The sequence below is a fragment of the Sander vitreus genome, chromosome 7, assembly GCF_031162955.1.
Source record: "Sander vitreus isolate 19-12246 chromosome 7, sanVit1, whole genome shotgun sequence".
Taxonomy (NCBI): Eukaryota; Metazoa; Chordata; class Actinopteri; order Perciformes; family Percidae; genus Sander; species Sander vitreus.
The window spans coordinates 29,686,150-29,709,417 of record NC_135861.1 but is presented as its reverse complement, the minus strand read 5'-3'; the positions used below and the strand labels follow the sequence as shown (position 1 = coordinate 29,709,417).

Genomic DNA, 23,268 nt, shown 5'->3' with positions numbered 1-23,268 from the left:
AAAGTACAGCAGTATTCTTACCTTCATGTAGTAAAAGTACAGCAGTATTCTTAGCTTCATGTAGTAAAAGTACAGCAGTATTCTTACCTTCATGTAGTAAAAGTACAGCAGTATTCTTACCTTCATGTAGTAAAAGTACAGCAGTATTCTCAGATTCATGTAGTAAAAGTACAGCAGTATTCTTACCTTTATGTAGTAAAAATACAGCAGTATTCTCAGATTCATGTAGTAAAAGTACAGCAGTATTCTTACCTTCATGTAGTAAAAGTACAGCAGTATTCTTACCTTCATGTAGTAAAAGTAGAGCAGTATTCTTACCTTCATGTAGTAAAAGTAGAGCAGTATTCTTACCTTCATGTAGTAAAAGTACAGCAGTATTCTTAGCTTCATGTAGTAAAAGTACAGCAGTATTCTCAGCTTCATGTAGTAAAAGTACAGCAGTTTTCTCAGATTCATGTAGTAAAAGTACAGCAGTATTCTCAGATTCATGTAGTAAAAGTACAGCAGTATTCTCAGATTCATGTAGTAAAAGTACAGCAGTATTCTCAGATTCATGTAGTAAAAGTACAGCAGTATTCTCAGATTCATGTAGTAAAAGTACAGCAGTATTCTCAGATTCATGTAGTAAAAGTACAGCAGTATTCTCAGATTCATGTAGTAAAAGTACAGCAGTATTCTCAGCTTCATGTAGTAAAAGTAAAAGTTTTTGTCGCTTTGACATTTTTGTCAGGTTTTTTCTGGACGCTTTTTGTTTATTTTGTTTCCGTGTATGGTCAACATTACTAACAATGTATGGATCCTGATCCTGATGGACTCGCCGTTTGGTCCGGATGCGGCCCTCGGTCCAGACTTTGAGAAGCGCTGCATTAATGCATCAATAATTATAATTCAGTAATATAATATATACATTATTCTGAAATGGGCTATTCTGCATAATGAGTACTTTTATTTTGATACTTTATATTGATGCAGATACTTCATGTCAAAAGTGGGATTACCCCTCATTAAAAGCCAGATTAAAAAGATAAATCTTAATTTCTTTTTAAAAAATACCAAGGGAGTTTGCTGTATTAGCAAAGATGTTAATCCACTGCTGAAAATAGTCCCAACACAAGCACTATTTACTGGCTCAATGTCTTCAGTATTAAATGATCCATAGACAGACTGAGGAAGTCAGAACATATTGTGAGATGGATGCTTCGTTGGTTTTGGACTTTTTCAGCAGCATGGTGGCCCAGTGGACAGCCCAGCAAGAGGGTTCGAATCTCGGGCGTACCCAGGCCTTTCTGTGCGGATGTTTGCATGTTCTCCCCATGTCTGCATGGGTTTTCCTCTGGGGTGCTCTGGTTTCCCCCACCTTTAAAAACATGTTGATTAGGTTCTCCAGTCAGTACCCTTGATCAATAGTCTAGAAATCTAGACGCACCCTAGCGACAGCAAATTTAATTTACAGCCAGGGGGGGTCTAGGCACTCTCCGTTGGCTTGCGAGCTGGAAAAACCAAACTCTAGTCAAGCCAATCACATCGTGTATAGAGTCTGTGGGCGGGCTTATGGCTACTGCTGCTGGGAACAGCGGTCTTCTGGAAGACTTGGAGTTAAGCTTTTCTTTGAGAAAAGAACAAAGAACGGCACTGAAATCATTCTTAAAAAAGGAAGATGTGTTCGGAGTTTTGCCAACCGGATACGGCAAAAGTTTAGCTTCGCTACCTTCTTCGTTGCTCTGCCTGGTTGTAGCGCTATCCTATTGCGTGCAGAGGGAATTTGAAAGACAACCGTTTGTCCCGCCCCTCGGATTGAGCCCTGCCAATGGTGAGTTCCCAGACCCAACATCTTGATGTGGGTCTGGCCTGTCAGGCTACTTGATCAAGGCACTGGCTCAGATCTGGAGTTGGTCCCCGGGCGCTGTAAGGGCTGATTGGTTAAAGTGAAGAATGAATTTCGCTACATGGATGTGTAATGTGATTTCTTTCATGGGATGACACTAACAAAAATGTATCCAAGACTTTTTGTCATTTCATCTTTTTCATGATATCGTTAAATATTTGCAGTAGTTAGAGCCCACTGATAACTACGTTTCATAATATCAAAATAGGAAAAGAAACAGCTTGAGCAGCCCCATGTGCGACTGTGTGTTCATGTTTCTGTGTGTATGTTTAAGGGCTCTCAGCGGGCCCCTCGATAATTAGAGGCTTCCCCCGATGAGGGAGCAATTGAGGGGAGGCAAACAGATTATAGCAGAACGAGAGGTGGAATGCAGGAGACGGAGAGAGAGGGGGAGAGAGAGAGAGAGAGAGAGAGAGAGGAAAAACAGTGAGCAGGGGTGAGAAAGAAAAGGACAACTCTCCTCCTGTTGCTGCCTTCTCATTTCTCTCCCAAAACATCCTATCTGTCACAACATCTGACGCTGTCTCTGCTCCCTCTCTACCGCCCGCCGATGCCAAAACACACGTACACATATCAGTTTAATGAGTGCGTATGAGAGGTCTTTGATCATTCTGGGACGCTAATAACAGGAATCTAATTTGATCTGCTGGTCCACGGCCTTCGTGTGCACTCCTTGTCCTGCACTTAATGGGGATCAAAGTCGGGCCAACAGCAACATGGTTCATATCTAAACAATCAGCAGGAAATGACATTAATTCACCGCTGCAGCCCGGACATCAAAACAACCCGCTCGCTCTCCTCTCGAGTACCCCATCTTTATTTTACCCCTGCTTTTCATAAAACCAAGAAAAGGGGAGGGATGTGTTAAAAGTGGAGGGGGCGGGGGGGGACAGGGAGGAAGACAGGAGGAGAAGGGGAGACGGGAGTCAGCAGCGGGAGTTGGCTGAGTAATAAGTAAGAGGGGAACCCAGCATGGATGCGGCTAGTTTGTGCAAAAGCAGATCAGGTTGTCCTGGAGCCTACAGATGCTTCACGGGACGCTGAGGGCGAGGACGAGGTGAGTGAGACGTCTACGCTCGCTTGTGCTTCCTCCTCTCTCTGTTTTTCTGCTTGAAATAGGGGAATTAAAATCGGTATGATGCGGATGTTGCTTTTAATGAGGCTGTGGAGGTTACAGGTGGAAGTTTACTTTTGTGTTTAGAGTGTTTCAGTTGACGGGAGATCATTTCTGACCGGAATAATGTAGATAAGAACGGTTTTTAAAAAACATACGTGGAGAGGACTGATTTGAGCTTTTTAGATAAATTGTACTGTATTGTAAGTATTCACCAGCAGGTGTCCGGTCTTCTAATTGGATTGACAGAGCCAAAAGATGTCAACAAAGCAGAGGTTTCAAGGGAAACCACCATCAGCTAAAGTGCAGTAGATCCTCTGTTTCTGTTTGTTTCTGATTTTCCTGTTGACAGTGGTGGAAGAAGTACTCAGATTTTTTTTACTCTAGTGAAATACCTGCATTTAAGTTAAAGTGCGCAAGTGTTATTATCAGCAAAATGAACATAAAGTATCAAAAGTAAAAGGACTCAGTGACATGTCCCTGTGACTAATATATTATTATATATAACATTATTACATTACTAATACTGGTGCGTCAGTTTGTAAGCAGCATTTTACTGTTGGAGCTGCTGGAGGTGGAGCTAGTTTGCATACGCAGTTCCGTGGAGTCCTGAGGTTCCCAACATTGGGGTCAACATCGGAGAGGTGATAAGAAAAAAATCATTTCTGCTCTACACATTTATGTTAAAATGTAGGACCTTTCTTCAATCTTTGCTTTTGTTTTTGAAAATATTGGATACTTTGACCTCTTTAAGTCTCAAACCAGTGGTGTAGTCTACGTGATATGCAGGTATACGCCGTAACACCCACTGGGAAAGGTCAAGGGTTTTCATAAACCCACTGAAAAAAGCACGACGATAACGTTACGTAACGACGATTGTTTTGTGACAGAACGGTCACACTTTCGTTCGGTAAACTGTGCTTAATTAATGTGTCTCCCCCATCTGTACCACTGTCTTCGATAATTGCGCAACCAGGCCAGATTGTTTGAGATATCTCACGAGTCCTTTAGCAGCAGATATGGTCTCTCCTATATCCGGCGCGTTGTCGGCCGGTGCGTCGACATGCAGACCGTGGCGAAGGACAGTAGGCTATTAATTAGGTGATCGAGACAAGAAAGTCTCCTATATGGTTCCAGGGCTTTGATTATGTTGCTGAGGGAGCTGCTACGGTCGAGTTTTCTTTCCTCTTTTTCTTCATTCGGATCCACTTGCGACCCATTCCATTCTGAATAAACAAACAACGCAGTTCACATGCTTCGTCCTTGTTGCATTATTCATTAAGATCATTCTAAACAGATTTCTGTAGTTCAAACAACTCGGAATTGTAGTTGAGAACGTCAGTTATAAACGGCCCACGTTTTAAAAAAATTGTCGGGTTTAAATCTGGCTCGGGCTCATAATTACAGTTAATGTGTCGGGCCGGCCCGGGCTCGAACACAATGTGCACGGGTTCGGATAGGGTCGGGCTTGATTTTTTTTTTGGGCCCGATCTAAGCTTTACCCTGAAGCTACTGCCGCTTCGAAAGACACTGCAGAACACGTTAACGTTACAGAAACTACAGGAAATGAGCCAGATGAGGCTGATGCTATACTGTAGATGGTAACGTTACAAAAAACGTATGGAGTGTCGCTCTGGCGTTATTATGGAACCCACGCAACTTCTTCTAATTGGCCAGGCGTCTATGCCTACGCAAGGTAACGTAACCCGATTTGTTCAGGTCCTATCCCCTGACCAATCGGCTATCCTAACCTTAACCACTCAAGGTCAATGCCTAACCACAACCGATCGGGCTGCTTCGTAGGGCGGGACTTGCCTAAAAGTTACGTGGGATCCATAATAACCATAGACAGTATATAAACGGAGACCAGTGAAGGACATTAGAAGCACTTTTCCGGTGAGCGTTGAGCGTTACTGTGCAGCCTCCAACTGAGCTTGAAGACGTAGATGTGGCGTGAGCAAACTGTCTGAAAGTTATAAGTCTTCCGGTAGCTGTGCCAAGAGAAATCTCAATCATTCCCAATTTTGCAGAGACGGAGAGCGTAGGTATATGTGAGGAGATAACATGGACACAGGCTAATTAACTGCTAACTAAAATGCTAGTTAACATTAGTAATTAAACTTAACAGCTAATGCGAGCTTCTCCTGTACTATACGGTAATTCCTCTACTATGCGACAGTAAGTCGCATGGTTATGACACAATAGATAGCCCATTTTTACAAAAACGTCTACTACGGAGTCATAACGTGAGGTACAAGGTAATGGAGCCTTTTATACATTGTCGTGTTTCTTTATAAATAAACAATGGACAAATAAAGTCTTTAAACGCTTCAGATGTAAAGTTATTCGCTGTCAAAGTGGCGTCAAAATGAATGGCAGTCAATGGAATGCTAACGGCGGGTGAGTGCTTGTTAGCATCAAAATGGCGCCATAGGATCTACGGGTTGTTGACAGATGCTTACCTCCTTGATAATAACGCCTCGCTCTGGAACGAGTGGGTATGAAGCTGAGAGGTAAAAAAATCACACTATATTCAAAAAACTAGACTACACCACTGCCTCAAACAGATATTTAAATGAAACCGTTTGAGAAGTTTAGAGTAGACATGTTTCTGTGATAGGTCACAAGCCAAAAAAAATGCTAGAATAGTAAAACCCAGCTCTCCTGCTGCAGCTCTCCCCTCTCTGTCCTCAACCCCTCGCTTCATACAGTCAACTAGTACTAGTCTTTCATTTCGGTCATCCCCCTCGTGACTGTGATCCACAATCCATTATATAGCAGCAATTCTATGAGAAATACATCCTGTTTTCTTTGTAAAGCCCTTTGAGATGACTTGAGGCTCTAGCTCGCTACAGAAACATGAACTTGAATTAGCCGCAGACGTGAGTCTTTGGCTACGGTTAGAAGGCTAAACTAGAAGCAACATTTTCTCTCCATCTCTAAAACACTTTGCAGATATTGACATGTGTTTTATTGCATTTATTTTGAGTCTGTCTGCCTGTTCTGGGGTTCCTCTGCAGTGTCGGCAGTTGTTGCCAATGCTGGAATAGCAACTTTTTCTGCAGGACTTTCCGTCATTGAATCAGGCTTTCACCATGTGAAGGGACATGCATGCACATCTGCATTTGTAGAACAGCCAATAGGAACGATCTCTCTCTCTCTGAAATGACCTGTGATTGGCCAAAGTCTCACGTCACGGGCTAGATTTTCTAAAGCCTGAAAACAGAGCCAAGAGGAGTCGTCTAGTTTTCTCTCACAGCACTTGAATTACAATATGCTAAAAGGTTATTAGATTGGTAGATTAGGTTATTAGTTATTATTTTTTTTCTGCCCAATGACGCCACAAACAAATGTACATGCCACAGCTTTAAATGGAAATATTCTAGTAAGGTACAAGTACCACCAAATTAAACTTAAGTAGAGCACTTGTAACCAAATGTACTTGTCTTTGCACTTGCTCGTCAGTTTTTGATAAACCCCTAACTGCCATGAGTGTGTAATGCTGATCGCTGGAGATTGGTCAAACAAATGTGACCTTATTAGAGCTTGCACATTTGCACTCAGTAAATATCTCACATGAGGGGCCCTCTCCGCATGCCTCCGAATGTGTGCGTCTCCGTGTGTGCTCAACTGTAAAAGTGTGTGAAGGCGCTGCTGTAAACATTGTTTCACGTCTCATTGTTTTACAATTAAAGTGCTCACTGGAGCTTGACCGTACATATTGACCCCTATTGACTTCAGCTGTGTGTGTTGGTGGGAGGTTTACAGACAGTAGAGGTCAGATAAAGTATACGTGGCACCAACTTTAACCACAAACATACAGCTATAGACACATCCAGTCGCTGGTCATTATAAACAAACTGTGAACTGAATGCCTGTTTCATAATCACTGGCGTCACAATACACCCTGTGATCATTTTTGGCAATATGTCTGAGGACTGCAGAGAAAAGAGGGGAACTGCTAATTGGCATTCACTAATTGGGTGAAGAATAACACAATAAGTTCACAGGCAGTGGTGGAAAGTGCATTTACTTTATTTATGCAAGTACTGTACCTAGGTCCGATTTTGAGGTACTTGAGTATTTCCATTTTATGCAACGTTATGAAAGGCGTGAGTGGAGGGGTATTTAGTTGGTTGCAACCCGCACGCTAACTAAATCCTACACACTGCTCCCTTAAATCTCATTGGCTGGATATTGGATTTCTTGGCAAACAGGTTCCAGTAGATCAGGGTCAACAGGCCTCTTGTACTAAAATGTCTGCAGAAGCAACTTGAAGGGCACTCAGAGCACCCACACCTCTGCCAGTGCTATCTTGCAACGTTAACAAAAGTGAAAAATGATTTGTGTATCTGCCCCGTTATTCGGATAAGCTCCAAAATTGAATGGGTTTTTGCCTGACCCATGCTCCACCCTTCCAGCAAGTTTCATGAAAATCGGGCCAGTAGTTTTTCCATAATCCTATTGACGGACAAACAATCCAACAAACCGAAATAAAATAGCTAAAAACATGTTACCATAATAGTGACATGTCTCTATTGGATAGGTTACCATGGAATTTGGTAGGAGTTCATGTCCTTCTTATTATAGTGTATTTTTTTATACATTTATTTATTCATAAATATATTTTATATTGGTGGTGTGTCAGTCCTGTTTCTCTGCTCCTCTCCCAGCCAACATGTCAGTCTCCGTGGTAACAGACTCATACCCGTCCATTGGCTGGTCGGTGGTCTCTGTGACCCCGGCGGGTACCAACGTCACAGACTGGGAGCGTGACGCCGTCCTGGCGGTGGCCGAGGTGGTGGTGCTTGCCATCATCTTGGTGATGGCGCTGTTCGGCAACGGGCTGGTGCTTGTGGTGTTGCTAAGGCGGCGAGGACACCACAACCCGCTGCACCAGTTCATGCTCAACCTGTGTCTGGCCGACCTGGTGGTGGCGCTGTTCCAGGTAACATGAATTGTCAGCATTTTGGTCCCCACAAAGATGTCTGACCCACACAGAGAACTAACTTGCTAACTTGAATGGGGATTCAATTATTTAATTGTGAGGCTCTTCTAGACTTTCCGCATGTGGATCAAATTCTGATTCAACAGTGAAACAAGTCATTTTGACAAATATAGACCCAATCATAATGTTGGTTTACAATAACTTCTGGGTAGAAAACTCCTGCGTCCCGTACATACACTTTAACGGTGCTGAACAAACAGGGACGATGAACAACTGGATATATTTTCATCTCATTCATCTAAAATGCATGTTTGATGCTTTTTATTATGGCTGTCAATCGATTAAAAAATGTAATCTAATTAATTACATACTCTGTGATTAATTAATCAAAATGAATCGCATACATAATTAACGGTGCCTGAACCGATACTTTTTAAGAAAGTAAAAAAAGAAAAGAAAAAAAAAAGGGTACTAAACAACAGTTGGTGACATCAAAGAACGGCTTGTCTAAGGCCATATGGTCAAAATTAAATGATTTAATAATAATGAATAACAATAACAATAAGTTATTTCACTAGTAAATTGCTGTTGAACGACAAAAACAACAACCAGATAGGAAAAGGACATTTACAATAACTTCAAATGCACCAGGAGGCTGTAGTTTACCAGTTTCATTGAACGCACCGTCTGTGTTGTTTCTCCGACGGCAGCTGCAGATTGTTACACCCCGGTGTTGAATCCTCTACAGTAAAACACAGTCACACTTTACACCGTTTAGCGTTAGCTGTCAGCATGTGTTTAATCCAGCTACTAGCTAGCGGTAGGCTAACGTTAGCTGCTGTTGAGTATTGTGTTAACTAGCGTCACGTGCAGCGGGGTTTGTGTTTCATGTAACATCTGTTTCAGAGCAGCAGAGAGAAGCGCAGACATATCAGTGGCATCAGATTTTCATCTGTATGCAAACGCCAATATGGAATGGATTAATCTGCGTTAATTTTTTTAACGCGTTATTTTTTCTCAGATTAATTAATCGAAATGAACGCGTTATTTTGACAGCCCTACTTTTTATATGTCAACACTGTCACTAACGTTAGCATGGAGAGCTAATTTACCTGTTGGGCCACAGACTAAAGAAAATGACCACCAAAACTGCTGTTCCTAACACTAAATTTAGTTTATCAAAGACGCTAGCAAAGCAACAAAGGACAGAAAATAAGCACAGCAAAAACGTGTAACTATATATACTGTATCTTTAAACGCTACAGTTATGCCTGAAAATGACAACAGAAATATACAAGTTTGCCGAATTCTCACATCTCCGCAATTCAACTCAACGGTCAGTTCTACCCGGAAGTAATTTTTGTGTTAGCGCGACATCAAGGTGATTCTTTCTATAAAAACACAGGACCACAGGTGCACACACTGGGTGCACCCCCTCCCTGCATCTCACTCCACCCTTCCTCCCCCTCTTCTTCCTCTCTGAGGTGTTGCCCCAGCTGGTGTGGGATGCTAAAGGCCGCTTTCCTGGCCCGGACTTCCTGTGTCGCCTGGTGAAATACCTGCAGGTCCTCGGGATGTTCGCCTCCTCTTACATGATCGTAGCCATGACGATGGACCGGCACTACGCCATCTGCTGCCCCTTGCAGGCGCACCGCAGCGGCGCCACCCAACGCTGGAACAGCTTCATACTGCTGGCATGGGGGCTGTCACTGCTGCTCAGCCTGCCACAGGTCAGTCATGAACACAAGAAAGGAATACAACTTAGATCAGACTTAGAAAAAGGAACACCAGAATTTATAAATAACTAGATTTAGTTTACTCAAAGTCTGCTCGAAAACAGAAGGAAGAAGAAAAAGAAAACTTTGGGTTTTGTACGAACAAAATCCACCTACCAGCACTTTTTAAACTCACAAATTAACACGCTATATCTCAGGTATATTAAAGGTCCAGTGTGTAACGTGTTTAGTTGTTCATTATTCAAATCTGTGTTGCCCGTTCACAGACTTGTCCTTTTTCATGAATATTTACCACCACCATCAATTCCAAGTATTCCTATTGGCTTGAAATGTCACATTTGCGTTCGCATGAACTGGGGTAGACGCTCCGTATTCATGCGCCATCTTGAAATACGTTAGCCAGTAAGGGACATACAGGACGTACTGCTCCGCCTTTCGCGTTTTCGCTGTCACATGATGAGCTCACAGGTGCTGCCAATGCTGCTAATGGGTATCGTAGCTTCCCGGCCCCGGCAAGTTTGAAGAAAAGAACATGGAGGACCACACGTAGTCAAAATCCAAATTTCAGGAACAGGAGTCTTCTTCTTCGCCCAGAAAAAAAGAAAAAGGATATTGAAAAGAGCAAGAGACTGGCTTTTTGAAGCGTGAAGGCTACCGTAGCTGTAATACGTACTTTGAACTGCGTGGCGCGAGAGAGCTGATTGCGATATATGATCTCAACGCTAGATGGGAGAAATTCCTACACATTGGAACTTTAACCCGTAGAAAAAAATGTGTTGAGAAACAATTTTCCGTTTTAATGAGAGATTTGTACCAGACCATTTCTTGGCTTGGAGCCGCCCGTTGCAAGGCCACCAGCATAGGCTCTAGGCAGCGCTTATCCAAGAAATAGTCGGGTACATAACCCCCATAAAACATTGGATTGTCGACTTTATATCTAGTTTTTTTTTGTTTTTTTTTGTTTTTTACAGATTAATGATAAAGTGATATGTGAGATATAACATGTTAATTAGCTTACTTTAGAGGTGCTGGTAGGTTTATATTGTTTGTTTAATTTGTACCACTAGGAAGTCACTGCTACTGGCCAAGAAATGAACCCACACAAACCCACATATAAAACCACAATTTGTCATTTCTAATCTTCTTTTCAAAATACAAATCAAACAAACAAGACATAACGTGTCAATTAGATGGTCTTCTACAAACGGCAGCCAACACACCTCTTTACTCCTCCAGGTTTTCATCTTCTCCCGTTCAGAAGTGGCTCCAGGTGTCTATGAGTGTTGGGGCAACTTTGTTGAGTCGTGGGGCCTCAAAGCCTACGTGACCTGGATGACCCTGGCTGTCTTCATCCTCCCTGCCCTCATCATCACTGTCTGCCAGGTAGTGAGGGACGGACCAGACCAGAATAGAATTGATTTTACAGTGGTAGAAGAAGTATTCAGATCCTTTACTTAAGTAAAAGTACTAATACAACACTGTAAAAATGCTCTTGTTACAAGTAAAAGTCCTGCATTGAAAATGTTTCTACATATTGGGCAGTAAGATAAGCCATTTAGACACACACACTCACTCTCTCTCTCTCTCTCTCTCTCTCTCTCTCTCTCTCTCTCTCCAGTTGTGGAAGAAGTATTCAGATCCTTTACTTAAGTAAAAGTACTAATACCACACTGTAAAAAATACTGTTGTTACAAGTAAAAGTCCTGCGTTGAAAATGTTACTTGGTGGCCGGGTTGCTCAGTGGGTAGAGCAGGTGCACATATACTTCGAGGCTTATGCCTCGACGCAGAGGTCCAGTGTTCGAGTCCGACCTGTGACGATTTCCTGCATGTCTTCCCCCCTTTTTCACCTAGCTGTCCTATCCATTAAAGGCAGAAAAGCCCAAAAATAATCTTTAAAAAAAATAATTGTTACTTGGTAAAAGCATGTAAGTATCATCAGGAAAATGTACTTAAAGTATTAAAAGTAAAAGTACTCAATGCAGAAAAATCCTCACATTTTCTAAACTGGAAAGAATCCAAACAGTTCTGTGTTTAATGGACTCGATGGTGTTTTAAGCCCTCAATGTCGACTTCAAGGCAGTTAACCCTAACCATTGCCTAATCCTAGTGCCTTCCAGGCAGCGCTGCCTGGAAGACGACGTTTGGGGCTTAAAATCAATGGTCTAATCATTTCAGCTGGACTTGTAGGCCGTTATATCGCTGGCTAGTTTCATTTATAATAAAACATCATATTTTATAAACTACTATGTGTTTTGTGTGCAAAAAATAATAATATGTAAAGTAACTAGTAACTAAAGCTGTCAGATTAATGTAGTGAAGTAGAAAGTAGCATGAAAAGTAAAGTACCTCAAATTTGTACTTTAGTACCGTACTTGAGTAAATGTACTTAGTAACATTCCACCACTGGTGGAGACACAAAATAGTGATTCTGACAACAGCTGACGGTTCATGTGGTGTTTTGGGAATCGCCGAGGATTTCCCGAAATCGATTCGTTTCCAGTTCACAATGTCCGATTCAATTACCTTTCCGATTCCTCCAACCCTGGGAGATTCTCAGAGATCTTATGCTGTAAATTGTACGAGCAAGAAGCAACCCTCAAATATTTTTTTTTAGAATGCACCAGGTTAAAGCAACACTAGAGAACTTTTCCAGCTTCGGTCCCCCTACAGGTTGGAAGCGGAATTGTCCATTATATTACATTATGCAAGTTTGCCAGATTGGTTAGCGGATCTGTAGTTCGAATGAACTGGACAATGTAATGTAATGGACAATTCCACTTCCAACCTATAGGGGGACCGAAGCTGGAAAAGTTCTCTAGTGTTGCTTTAATGTTTACATTAAAGGGGTGATAGAATGGTTATATAGGGTATTTCACACTGTTCCTTAAGGTCTCCTAATAGGGTATGTAACATTGGTTGGGCTGAAAATTGCCCGAATGCTATTTTATTAGGCCCTTAACTACCCTGTGAATATGGCTCTATTTGGAACAAGAGCTTTTCTTCCAAATATGGTATGCTCATGAATATTTAGATGAGCTGCACGCTGATTGGTTTGAGCGAACCACATAGAAACACATTGGAGACGAGACAGCAGGTCCTATTTCGTTATTAAATTCACTTCTGAGACTTTTTTATGTGAGAAATCAACTATATAAAGCTCAATTATGGGCCGTTTTACGAAAATTGATGGCTAATTGCAAATTTAGTAAGACGTGTCGGACTTTAGGAGCTCCACACAGTCTGACGAGAAAACGGCAACCTCCATACCCAGTGAAAGTCACCGTTTCTCGGCTACTGGACTACTGGGGGTCGGGGCTTCGCGGAGCTCCGCGGAGCTGGCTGGCTGGCTGCCAGCTGCCGGCATAACTACAGTATATTTAGTTTGAATTTCGTCACGCCACTTATATAACATCTACCCCAAGGTCTTATAAAGCTAACTATGGTGTCCGATTTCAATTTAATGCATTTTTGTGAACATTAGCTAGGGATTTCGTTAGCTGCTACTGTCCCTCCAATCCTATGTGTACAGATCGCATCTAGCTAGTTAGCTTCACTTTCGGCATAATTAAAGTCTATTTACAGTTTGAATTTCGTCACGCCACTTATATAACATCTACCCCAAGGTCTTATAAAGCTAACTATGGTGTCCGATTTCAATTTTGTGAACATTAGGGATTTAATTTGCTGCTACTGTCCCTTCAATCCTATGGGTAAAGATCGCGGCTAGCTGCAGGCCCTGGAGCTCCATCAGGGCCTCGGCATTTTGTAGTCCAGTAACCCAGAACCGGTGACTTTGCGTGGGTATGGAGCGCCGCTGGCTTACCTTCGTGACGGAGGTCCAGCTAGCTCACAGCGAGTCTATGAAGTAGGACACGCCGGGCGGCGAGGCAGCACCGGCCGCTGTCACGTAGCCTGCTGAGCTCCTGCTGAACTGCGACACACAGTCGGACAAAATTTGCAATTAGCCATCAATTTCCTTAAAACGGCCCATATTTGAACTCTACATAGTTGATTTCTCGCATAAAATCCGGCCCCCTGCAAATTTTGATCCGGCCCCCATATATATTCCCCATATATATTTTGGTTCACAATAAATTTTGGCCCGCCTAGTTTTTGTCACTTTTTACAAAGTTTTTGCTGCTTTTTCCAGCATTTCTGTTGCTTTATTCAACATTTTTTTATGCTTTTTGGGATTTTTTCAACATTTTTGTCAACCAAATTATCAGTGAGAAGACTATAGGAGACATGCAATAATACAGTCAAAGATATTTGACTTTTTCGATGACATACAAGCAATAAACTCTACATGTCTGGCCCTTGATGTGATTCTAATTTTCCAGTATGGCCCTTAGTGACACCGCTGAAAGAAATCTGAGAATTGATTATTTTAACCAGCCCTAATTCTGAATTCTAAAACAGCTAGCGCGGCATGTGGTGGTTTTTAATTCACCACAAACATCACTGGACGTGTCATCTTCCCACAGGTGCGAATCTTCATGGAGATCCACAACAGTCTGCACCTGAAGTCAGAGCGCCGCCTGTCCCCCGCCTCCCTCTCTCCATCCAGACGGGACAGCCAGAGAGCGGGGGCAGGAGGCTGCAGAGGGAGGTCCAGTCTCTCCCTGTACGTTTCACCACTCATGTTCAAAAACCCTGGGAGTGACACCAGCTTTGACCCTGGATCCATCTCTCAGCACCTGCCCATGGGTCCACTCGGGGCCAACAGCATCATGTCACATTGTGATTCTCACACATACACTGTTCACCCAGGTGAGACCCACACAGACTGCTGTCACTCTAGATTAGGGGTTGGGAACCGAAACCCAGTTCCAAATTGGAACCGATTCCAAAATGCCAAGAACCGGGGATTCTTAGAGCATATTATTTTTTTTCTGGGAACTGGCTGATTGTATATGGCCCGACGTATGTTGGACCCTGTGTCATTTCGGCGGGTTACAGTTACAGTAAAGGGAATGTTGAATCATATTATTTGATAACAGCAACAAAATCAAATGAAACTATGTATGAAATTAATTTCACAGGTTCCATAAACTGTATGAAGTGAATTGTAAATATGAATATAAATGAATATGAATTGTGTAAATGTTTTTCACCCCGCCTCTCAAAGAATAGGAATCAAGAAGCATGAAGGAACGGGATCCATAAACAGAAATGGAATCAGAATTGTTCAAATCCAAACGATACCCTACTCTACTCTAGATATTTATTTTATTCTATTCTACTGTGGCATATGTTTTCCCCATTTTTGTTCATGCCTCCTCATCCTGTGGGTTTTCTGTTAGTTGAGTTGAAGCCTGATGTGCTGCCTGGCCCTGTAGCGCCCTCTGCTGTGTGCTGCCGTTTACCCAAAGCCCCCCCGGCCCGTGGTGGAGAGGTATCAGCGGCCATGTCAAAGACAGTGAGGATGACGCTGGTCATAGTGCTCGTCTACTCGCTCTGCTGGGCCCCGTTTTTCAGCGTCCAGCTGTGGGCCGCCTGGAACCCCGACCCATCTCAGAACGGTGTGCGCACACACACGCACGCACACACACACACACACACACACACACACACACACACACACACACAAAAGTCCACATTTTGCACCTGAATTTGTGAAAATGTATTTTTATACTCTACATCCCTCAGTCTTGGCAATCTAGTTCATTCTCTACAAGCTTCCCTATCATTTATTCCTTGACTGTAAGTTACCACTTTACCTACCAAACAGTATTTACAAGGTTTTCATAACAGTAACATTTAATTTTTATAACATGTATTATTAGATTATTTAGAGTCTACATTAAAGCTATAGTGCGTAGTTTCTTTTGTTGTCATTCTAAGTAATGACAACAACACTGTCGTCGCGTCCACATGATACAAGCCGTCCGTGATCACGCTCCCCCACACCTCCTCCACACAGTTGCTAGTAGCCAAGGAGGACACGGAGGATTACAAAAACATGATGGACTCTTCAGAAGAGGTAATTATCTTCACTCGAGTTTCTGCGCGCGAAAGTCACCGGACGACACAATCTTCTGAACATAGCCATACTGAGAAATACAGAGAGAGTTGTGTGGAGCTGATAGTCTTAATTACCTTTGTAGCAACTCATTTGGCAATGGCTTGAATGTAACGGACGTTCAATAATATCAAAACGTTACGCACTAAAGCTTGAAGGTTTGATATCTTGAATAAAACCAAATTCTGTGTCAAATACAAAAACAGAAAAAGTTAACTGAGTTATATGAATGGAATTACTAAGTTAGAAACTAGTTATCTATATTTGCAGAAATACTAAATATGTAATACGTGAAATAAAAGTCTTAATCTACATCATGTCAAATAATGACTTCTGCATAAATTGTACACACAGGGGCCATTTCTCTGCATTGAGTTCTTTAATTTTTGTACTTTAAGTACATTTTCCTAATAATAACTGTACTTTTATTTTACAGTGTGGTATTAGTACTTTTAAGTACAAAGTCAGAATACTTCCTCTACCACTGAATTTGATACAAATTCAACACTGTGTGTGTGTGTGTGTGTGTGTGTGTGTGTGTGTGTGTGTGTGTGTGTGTAGGTGCAGTGTTCACCCTGCTGATGCTGCTGGCCAGTCTGAACTCGTGCACCAACCCGTGGATCTACTCGGCCTTCTCCAGCAGCGTCTCCCCGGAGCTCCGCCTGCTGCTGCTCTGTCGCACCGCCTCACAGCGCCGGGGCTCGTTACCAAACGACTCCATCACCACACACAACTCCAACTGCTGAACAATACACACAGCCAACACAGTCAAGTACAAAATCCTGTAATGATGGGACACGTGAATAAAAAGTCTGTATATTGTACCATCTATAGTATGCTACAAAACTAGAGCGCTTACTTTTACTGTTGTTTAAAAAATAGTTTTTTACATTTTGGGAAATACACTTAACGTTACTCGCTTTTTAGCGGAGAGTTGCCTTTTGCACCACACAGGGAATATGTTGCGCCCAGGTCCTCGGTAGTCTCGCATTGCCAGACAGCGATGTGGAGTAACGTTAACGTTAGGTCCTCGGTAATGTGGACACGGATACCAGGGTACTTGAAGCTGTCCCTCTCCACCGAGGACGACCCCATACCGAGGACCCGTTGATATGACTCTAGTCTGCCTTTATCCAAGAAATAGCTAGCTAGTTAGCTAGTCGGGTAACTAACGTTAGCTACATAAAGCACGTAATACGACGAATTGTCGTTTTTTACACTTAGTTTTTATAACTGGCAATTAATGAGCGTGGTGGAAGTAGAAGTAGGATTTAGCTCACTAACAAGTTAACATTATATCTCGTTTGTGTTTTAAAAGTCTAAAAATGACAAACTTGGCCCGACTTCCCAGAGAAAAACGTAGGTTTTTGTACGAACTAAATCCACCTACCAGCACTTCTTAAGCTCACAAATGAACACATTTTATCTCAGGTATATTAATCCGAAGAAAAAAAACTTAGTGTTTAAAGGAAAATACACTAACTGCTCTTATCCAAGAAATAGTCGGGTAGCTACATGTAACCCCACGTAAAAACGTCATATTGTCGATTTTATACTTTTGTTTTTTTTGTACAGATTAATATAAAAGGTATGTGAGATAAACCATTTCAATTAGTTTAGAGGTACTGGTAGGTTTATCTTGTTTATTTAATTTGTAGACAAAAAAGTTTTCCTCTAGGAAGTCACTGCTACCAGACACAAAATAATCCAAACCCACAATTTGTCATTTTTTAAGTTTTTTATACAAATTAAACAATATATAACGTGCCAATAAGTGTGCTTCGAGGTGTTAGGGTGATTTTGCTATATTTGATAGTTCCTGAATAGCAGTTTTCAGTAAGCTAAGCTAATCGGCTGCTAAGCACAGTAGCTATGCCATATGCATCATACTGATCCCTGGGCAAGGAAGCAAATGGCAAATAAGGCTAATCATATTTCCCACAATGTCAAACTATTTCTGTAAGTACAACAGTTAGTGTAGATACAAACTGCTGCAATACATTTTATAAAATGTAATTACTGTAAATGCATGCGTTTGGGTGATTGTTTTGCTCCAGACTGCCAATTTAAAAATGAATTTCCTTCTCATTCTTCGACAGAACATAACAAATGCAATGAGATGTTTTAAAAACCATTTATTCATTCTTTCAACAGCCATAAAAAACATTCATACATATATACATAAAAAACTGGCACAACTAAACACATTTTCCAGAAACTTAAAGAATTTGTTTTTGTTCCTTTTAAAAAACAAAAATGTGCTGTGGCTATGCAGTACTGTTTTCAAAAACCCCTGCACTGGGAAAACAAGTGACATTCACGTTTTAATTAAATGGTTTAGTTGCAGTCTTTCAAAGAGTCTCCTTTCCTTTTGAAATACTTGTATCAAAGGCAAAATAACAGAAGGTTTTAGTCAATCAGAGTAAACTCACTTGTTGAGTAACCGTATATAATATACCCATAATGTCATGAGGGTCAGTCTGCTGTAACTGAAGGAAAATCAGGGTTTAGAGCAGGGGAATGTGGACACACTGAGACAGCAGGCCTGTCTGCAGCCATTTTCTCTACTCCTTCCCCTCAAATATTAACCCGTCCACTCACAGAAATTTGCTTCAAATTTATGTCCGTAGACAGGTGGATACTTAAGGCGGAACGAGAGAAACTATTCTCCATTGATACCAACAGACTTCTGTCAAAATCAAATACTTTTAGACAACAATTTAACACTTTGTTATTAATTGGTTTGAAAACCAATACTTACATTTGGTCAGTAAAATTACTAAATCCTCTTTCAAACAAACAAGTAGCATACAGTGTAAACAAACCCTTTCAACACATTCATTTATAAAAAAAACAAACAAAAAAAACAAAAAAACAGTAGTGCTCTATGACAGAAGTAGAACAGTTGTATCTTTCATTTGAACAATTTCCGTTTACTTTAGATTAGAAAGGATAAAGCCAGTCATATTCTATAAATGTTATTGTCAACAAAAAAGCAATACCAAAAAGCCACCAACAATATGTTAGTCCGTCTTTCAATACTTTCTGGTTTCCAACCCTGCCTGTGGCATGTTCAGTGAATCTTTTAAGCACATCATAAATATATACCTTCATTTGTTTTAAAAAAAGGTTTACTAAATTCCCAAAACAGCTGGTCCCTGTAGTTTTTAGCAAACGCTACTTAAAACTGGACTAGAATAGTGATTTGACGACTATTTTCTGACACGGATGAATACACATAAGCGAGTACAGAACAGTGTATGTGGGACTAAGCCAAAATAAAAAGTTCTAGATCAGGCTTTGGATACACATAAAACACTGTTGGTAGGATCAATTCATTGGTGATTTGGGTCTTTCCGTAGGATTTGTTGACAAAAAGAAAAATATAGAATATCACCATCACTTATAGTATTTTATATAAAGCTCAGGGTAGACATTACCACTTCAAGAAATGATCACAGTCTAAATCTTTAAATTTAAAAGTCTGTAGTAAAACTAAAGAGGTACAAATGTGAACCAGCCTTCAAAATGACTTATTTGCATTGTTGCAAAAAAAATGCCTTAAAACATTTTCCACCAAGCAATATTTAGAAGAATAAACATTAAAGTTAAAAACATTCATACCAAATAGTGAATTGTTTAAAACCTCAATTTACTTCCCCAGAAAAGAAAATAAGGAAAGCTTATTCAGGCTGAAGAGGTCTCATGTCTTCTGTTCCCTTTAATCTGGACACAAAAACTACTCTCAAAAATGTTGGCAGTAAACTCAGTCATTTCATTGATCGATACGTATAATGAATCACTGAGTATTTGTGATCGATTTCAAACAAACATCTGATATGACACATTCTGTACAGTTCAGAGACTAACTGTGACAGTTTCGTAGAGGCTGAAGTTCAAAACAAATGAAATGATGAAACCTGGCTACAGTTTAAACTGTCTGCTGACAAACACACAAAAGTCCTCTCATCCAAATACATCAAAATCTATTAAAATGATTACTTGTTGTGAGATTGTCATTAAACAGTGCACTAAAATAGATTCTTTTTCTTTAAAAAAAAAAAAAAAATCACAAAGGCTTGTTGATATAACTAATCTACAATGTGTTATTTGCAATTAAAAAAACAACATCAGGTTCTGCAACTCCTCTAATCCAAAATGCTGAAAAAAAATAGGATTCTGTGGGGGTTTCAGAGTGTGCACCACATATACACGCAGGAAACCCATTGATCTGGTACACTCCCAGCCTCTTTTTCTCCTCAAAATAAAACAGGGTGTGGTGTCCTTTAATACCGCGAGTGCTGCTTACACAGCATGTGAGGGGGGGGGGGGGGGGGGGGGGGGGGGTGTAACTGTGTGAACGTTTCGTTCAAATGTGTCTATCACTACAACAACGCAGGATGAGCTGCTCATGTTGGAGGGTGTATGGCACGAAATTACACACACACAGAGCGCACACAACATATATTTATGTACAAGCAAACACACACACCTACACTGGTAGCATTGTGACCCTCTGGACCCCTCAAAAGATTCCTACATTAGTTTTCAACTTCCTTACTTTACTATATCTTTGTATTTTTAAACCATTTGTGTGCCTTATATCCTCCACTAAGGGCTACAAATGGTATTACTCCCCGTACTGGTGAACCCAAATTTTATTTCTTTTGCGCATAAATCTACGTAGAAACCTGGAAACGCCACACTGAACTAACATGTGAACAAATAGATTTACTTTATCTTGAGTAACATGAATGGGTCCTTTTAATTCATGTCCAGCCCTTGAGGAGTGAATGCAATGCAAGTATGCAAGGGAAAATGACCAGTATTCTTCCAAGTACTGCAACAAAAACATTTACCGTTTGACTCGCCGTCTCAGTTATATCTAAAACCGAGTCAAGGTTTGTGTGTTTTTGTGCGGGTGCGTGGTTCTGAAATTTTTACGGCAGCTCAAGACCCTGAGAGTAAAGTCCTCATTAGTTTAGTGGATTTTGACAGTCAGTCAGTCTGTTGTGCGTCTCTCTGGTGTTTAGATGATAGATTATATAAGTGGTGTTTTGGCTCCTGGGAGGACTTGAGCTCACCAAAGGCACGTCAAATACCAACAACCAGAGGTCTCAACGCGGTGAAAAGCTGCGTGACGAGCGTTACGAACAGCTGCTGGTCTCAGTTTTTAAAATGACAAAAAGTACATTTCTATGGCTTCAGGGGTTGTGTACAAGGGTTTGATCTCTCTACGACGACGGCGTGTGGCTGCTGCAACTCTTGTGTTTTTTTTTTTTTTTTTTTTTTTTTTTTTTTGAAGTTTTCTACACCGTGTCCTCGTCCATCTTGGCGACGTCATCCAGTGAGACGGCGGCCTTTACGTTGTTCTCTTCCTTCCCCGCGTCGGATTTTGACGGAGAGGGAGGCGCCAACATGGCGGCGCGCTCTTCCTTGGCCTCCTTTTCCATTTTCTCCTCGTCTTTCTTCTCTTTCGCCAACAGACGGTAGTTGATGCCCATTCCTACGAAGAGCATCACACTTGCGACCATGAGGAGGATGCCAGAGGAGATGTAGGTGTAGTCGTAGTTGCCGTAGTAGTTATAGAAAGTACCTGGAGGTGGACAAAAGACAGAGAGACGTTTATGAGACGATATTTTTGCTTAAAAAAAAAAAAAAAAAAAAAACACGATTACGTAATTATCAAAAATAGTAAGATTCATTTTTGCTTAATAGATCAATAACTTAGCAACTCCAACTGTTTAACACGTAACTTCTTAAAGAGATATTTTGCTGATTTAAATCTGCACTGTCATTTTAGTGTGGAGGGTTTATTTCCCCACCTTTATTTATTCAGCGGGAGTATACCGATACTGACTAATGCTCTTTTTCTCCAGAACGCCCTGATGAGTTACACTTTCACACCTGGAAGCTGTCCATTACAGTGAGCAGTTGGGAGTAAGGGCCTTGCTCAAGGGCACCTCACTTTCCTCAACGACTGACTGGATTGAACCGACGACCTTCCTGTCACAAGCTCGCTTCTCCAACTTTTAGTGCAACCTTTCACCCCTCCCCCAAAACACAACCCCTCCCCTTTCACGTGATGCATGCTGGATGTCTCACCTGTTAGCGGTGGGCCCAACAGCACCGGCCCACACTCCACTATGGTGACCAGACCCACGGCCGAGGAGAACCTCTGAGCTCCCACCAGGTCCATCAGCGTCTCAAATAACACCGAACTCAGCCAGCCAAACGCAAAACCAAAGAAGATGGCGTACACCACAAATCCAGTGTAGTCCACGGACAGCGGCGCCAGCACGTGACACAGTCCGTTGTAGAGGACGGCAGCAGCAAAGAAGTACTGAATCCTGGGCCGGACCCATCTGGTGTTGGCCAGCATGCCCATAGAGGGCCGGGCAACCATGTCAACGAATGCCAGCACCGAGAGCAGGAAGGCGGCCTTTTCTTTGCCGATGTCCTTACTCTTGGCATAATTGGAGAGGAAGACGAGCGGAGCAAAGAGGCCGAAGAACATGACGACGTTGCCCATCAGGTAGAGCAGGAAGCCGCGGTGTTTGAAGAGCGTCAGGTCGATGAAGGAGTTGATGGTCTGCAGGGCGGTCTTCTTAGGCTGTGGCTGTACCGGATCCACCGCCTTGACCTCCCCCGCCTCCGAGTCAGGCTTGGCCGGCTGGGGTTTGGGTCCGATGGGGCGCATGAGGGAGCCGGCCACGCAGCAGTTGAACAGAAGTCCTCCCAGGATGAGGAAGCTGCCTCTCCAGCCAAACTTATCGTACATCCAGGAGTTGAGAGGAGCCAGGGTGGACAGAAACACGGGGCTGCCTGCCATAGCGATGCCGTTGGCAATGGGCCGCCGCTTGTAGAAGTATTTACCGATCATGGTGAGGGCTGGATTCAAGTTGAACGCCAGTCCCAAACCTGGAGAGAGAAAGGGTGGGAGGGGAAACAGAAAAGAAAGGGGTACATTTTGGGGATTAATGGAGGAATTCTTCTGGTGAAGGAAAATAGGTGAAAATATTTGGTGAATAATCGTTTATACAGAATGCGATATTATATCGACACAAAATGTGCTGATTTCACAAAGTCTGCCACAATAGGATTTCAATTAAATTGACCTGCGATCAATATGACGACGATATAATATGCCCATTTAACACAATCAGTTCCATTCATATCAACTCACCAAAAGCACCTAAAATATGATTTGAAAATGTTATTACTAAGCCACGGTTACGCATCTCCAACGGCAAGGAGGAGGCTCTCAGGAAGCGACGTTGAAAATAGCAGCTAAGTGGCTACATACTACTGTTTATTTACACAAAAGTATGTATACATGTTGAGTACGTAGTGCAAAATAATAGTTCGGTGCATCTTAAAGACGATCGGTATCGATATTTTCACTTTGCATCGATGATATTAGATCGTTGATCATTGAGTCAATACATCAATGTATCATTACACTCCGGGGGAATAAAGATCCTTTTTTGTTGTACCGACTCTCAGTTTAAATGGACAAGAAAAACTAACACAAGAGCTCATAGTAAGTAACAAGTCATTT

General features: G+C 41.8%; 2 protein-coding genes and 1 long non-coding RNA gene across 3 annotated transcripts in view; 1 reads left to right on the top strand and 2 right to left on the bottom strand.

Annotated features, from left to right (window-relative positions):
- The first annotated feature begins 7,545 nt into the window (after nt 1–7,545).
- LOC144521345 (vasopressin V2 receptor-like) lies at nt 7,546–17,180 on the top strand. Its single transcript, XM_078255889.1, has 6 exons — nt 7,546–7,947; nt 9,432–9,677; nt 10,920–11,066; nt 14,170–14,455; nt 14,989–15,207; nt 16,269–17,180. Exons 1-6 carry the CDS (start codon nt 7,678–7,680, stop codon nt 16,451–16,453), a joined length of 1,353 nt encoding a protein of 450 aa, XP_078112015.1. The 5' UTR covers nt 7,546–7,677; the 3' UTR covers nt 16,454–17,180.
- On the bottom strand, nt 9,579–13,760 carry LOC144521347 (uncharacterized). Its single transcript, XR_013502297.1, has 3 exons — nt 13,509–13,760; nt 10,904–11,059; nt 9,579–9,668 (listed from the first exon to the last, which is right to left on the bottom strand). It is a non-coding gene; the product is annotated as an uncharacterized LOC144521347 (long non-coding RNA).
- Nucleotides 17,181–18,702: 1,522 nt separating the features above from the next.
- Nucleotides 18,703–23,268, bottom strand: part of LOC144521344 (monocarboxylate transporter 1-like) — a 29,094-nt gene continuing 24,528 nt past the window's right edge. The window contains exons 4-5 of the mRNA XM_078255887.1: nt 21,813–22,628; nt 18,703–21,303 (exon numbers count right to left, since the gene is read on the bottom strand). Of these exons, the coding sequence (XP_078112013.1) occupies nt 21,017–21,303; nt 21,813–22,628 (1,103 nt within the window). The 3' untranslated portion in view covers nt 18,703–21,016. The remainder of the gene's footprint in view (nt 21,304–21,812; nt 22,629–23,268) is intronic.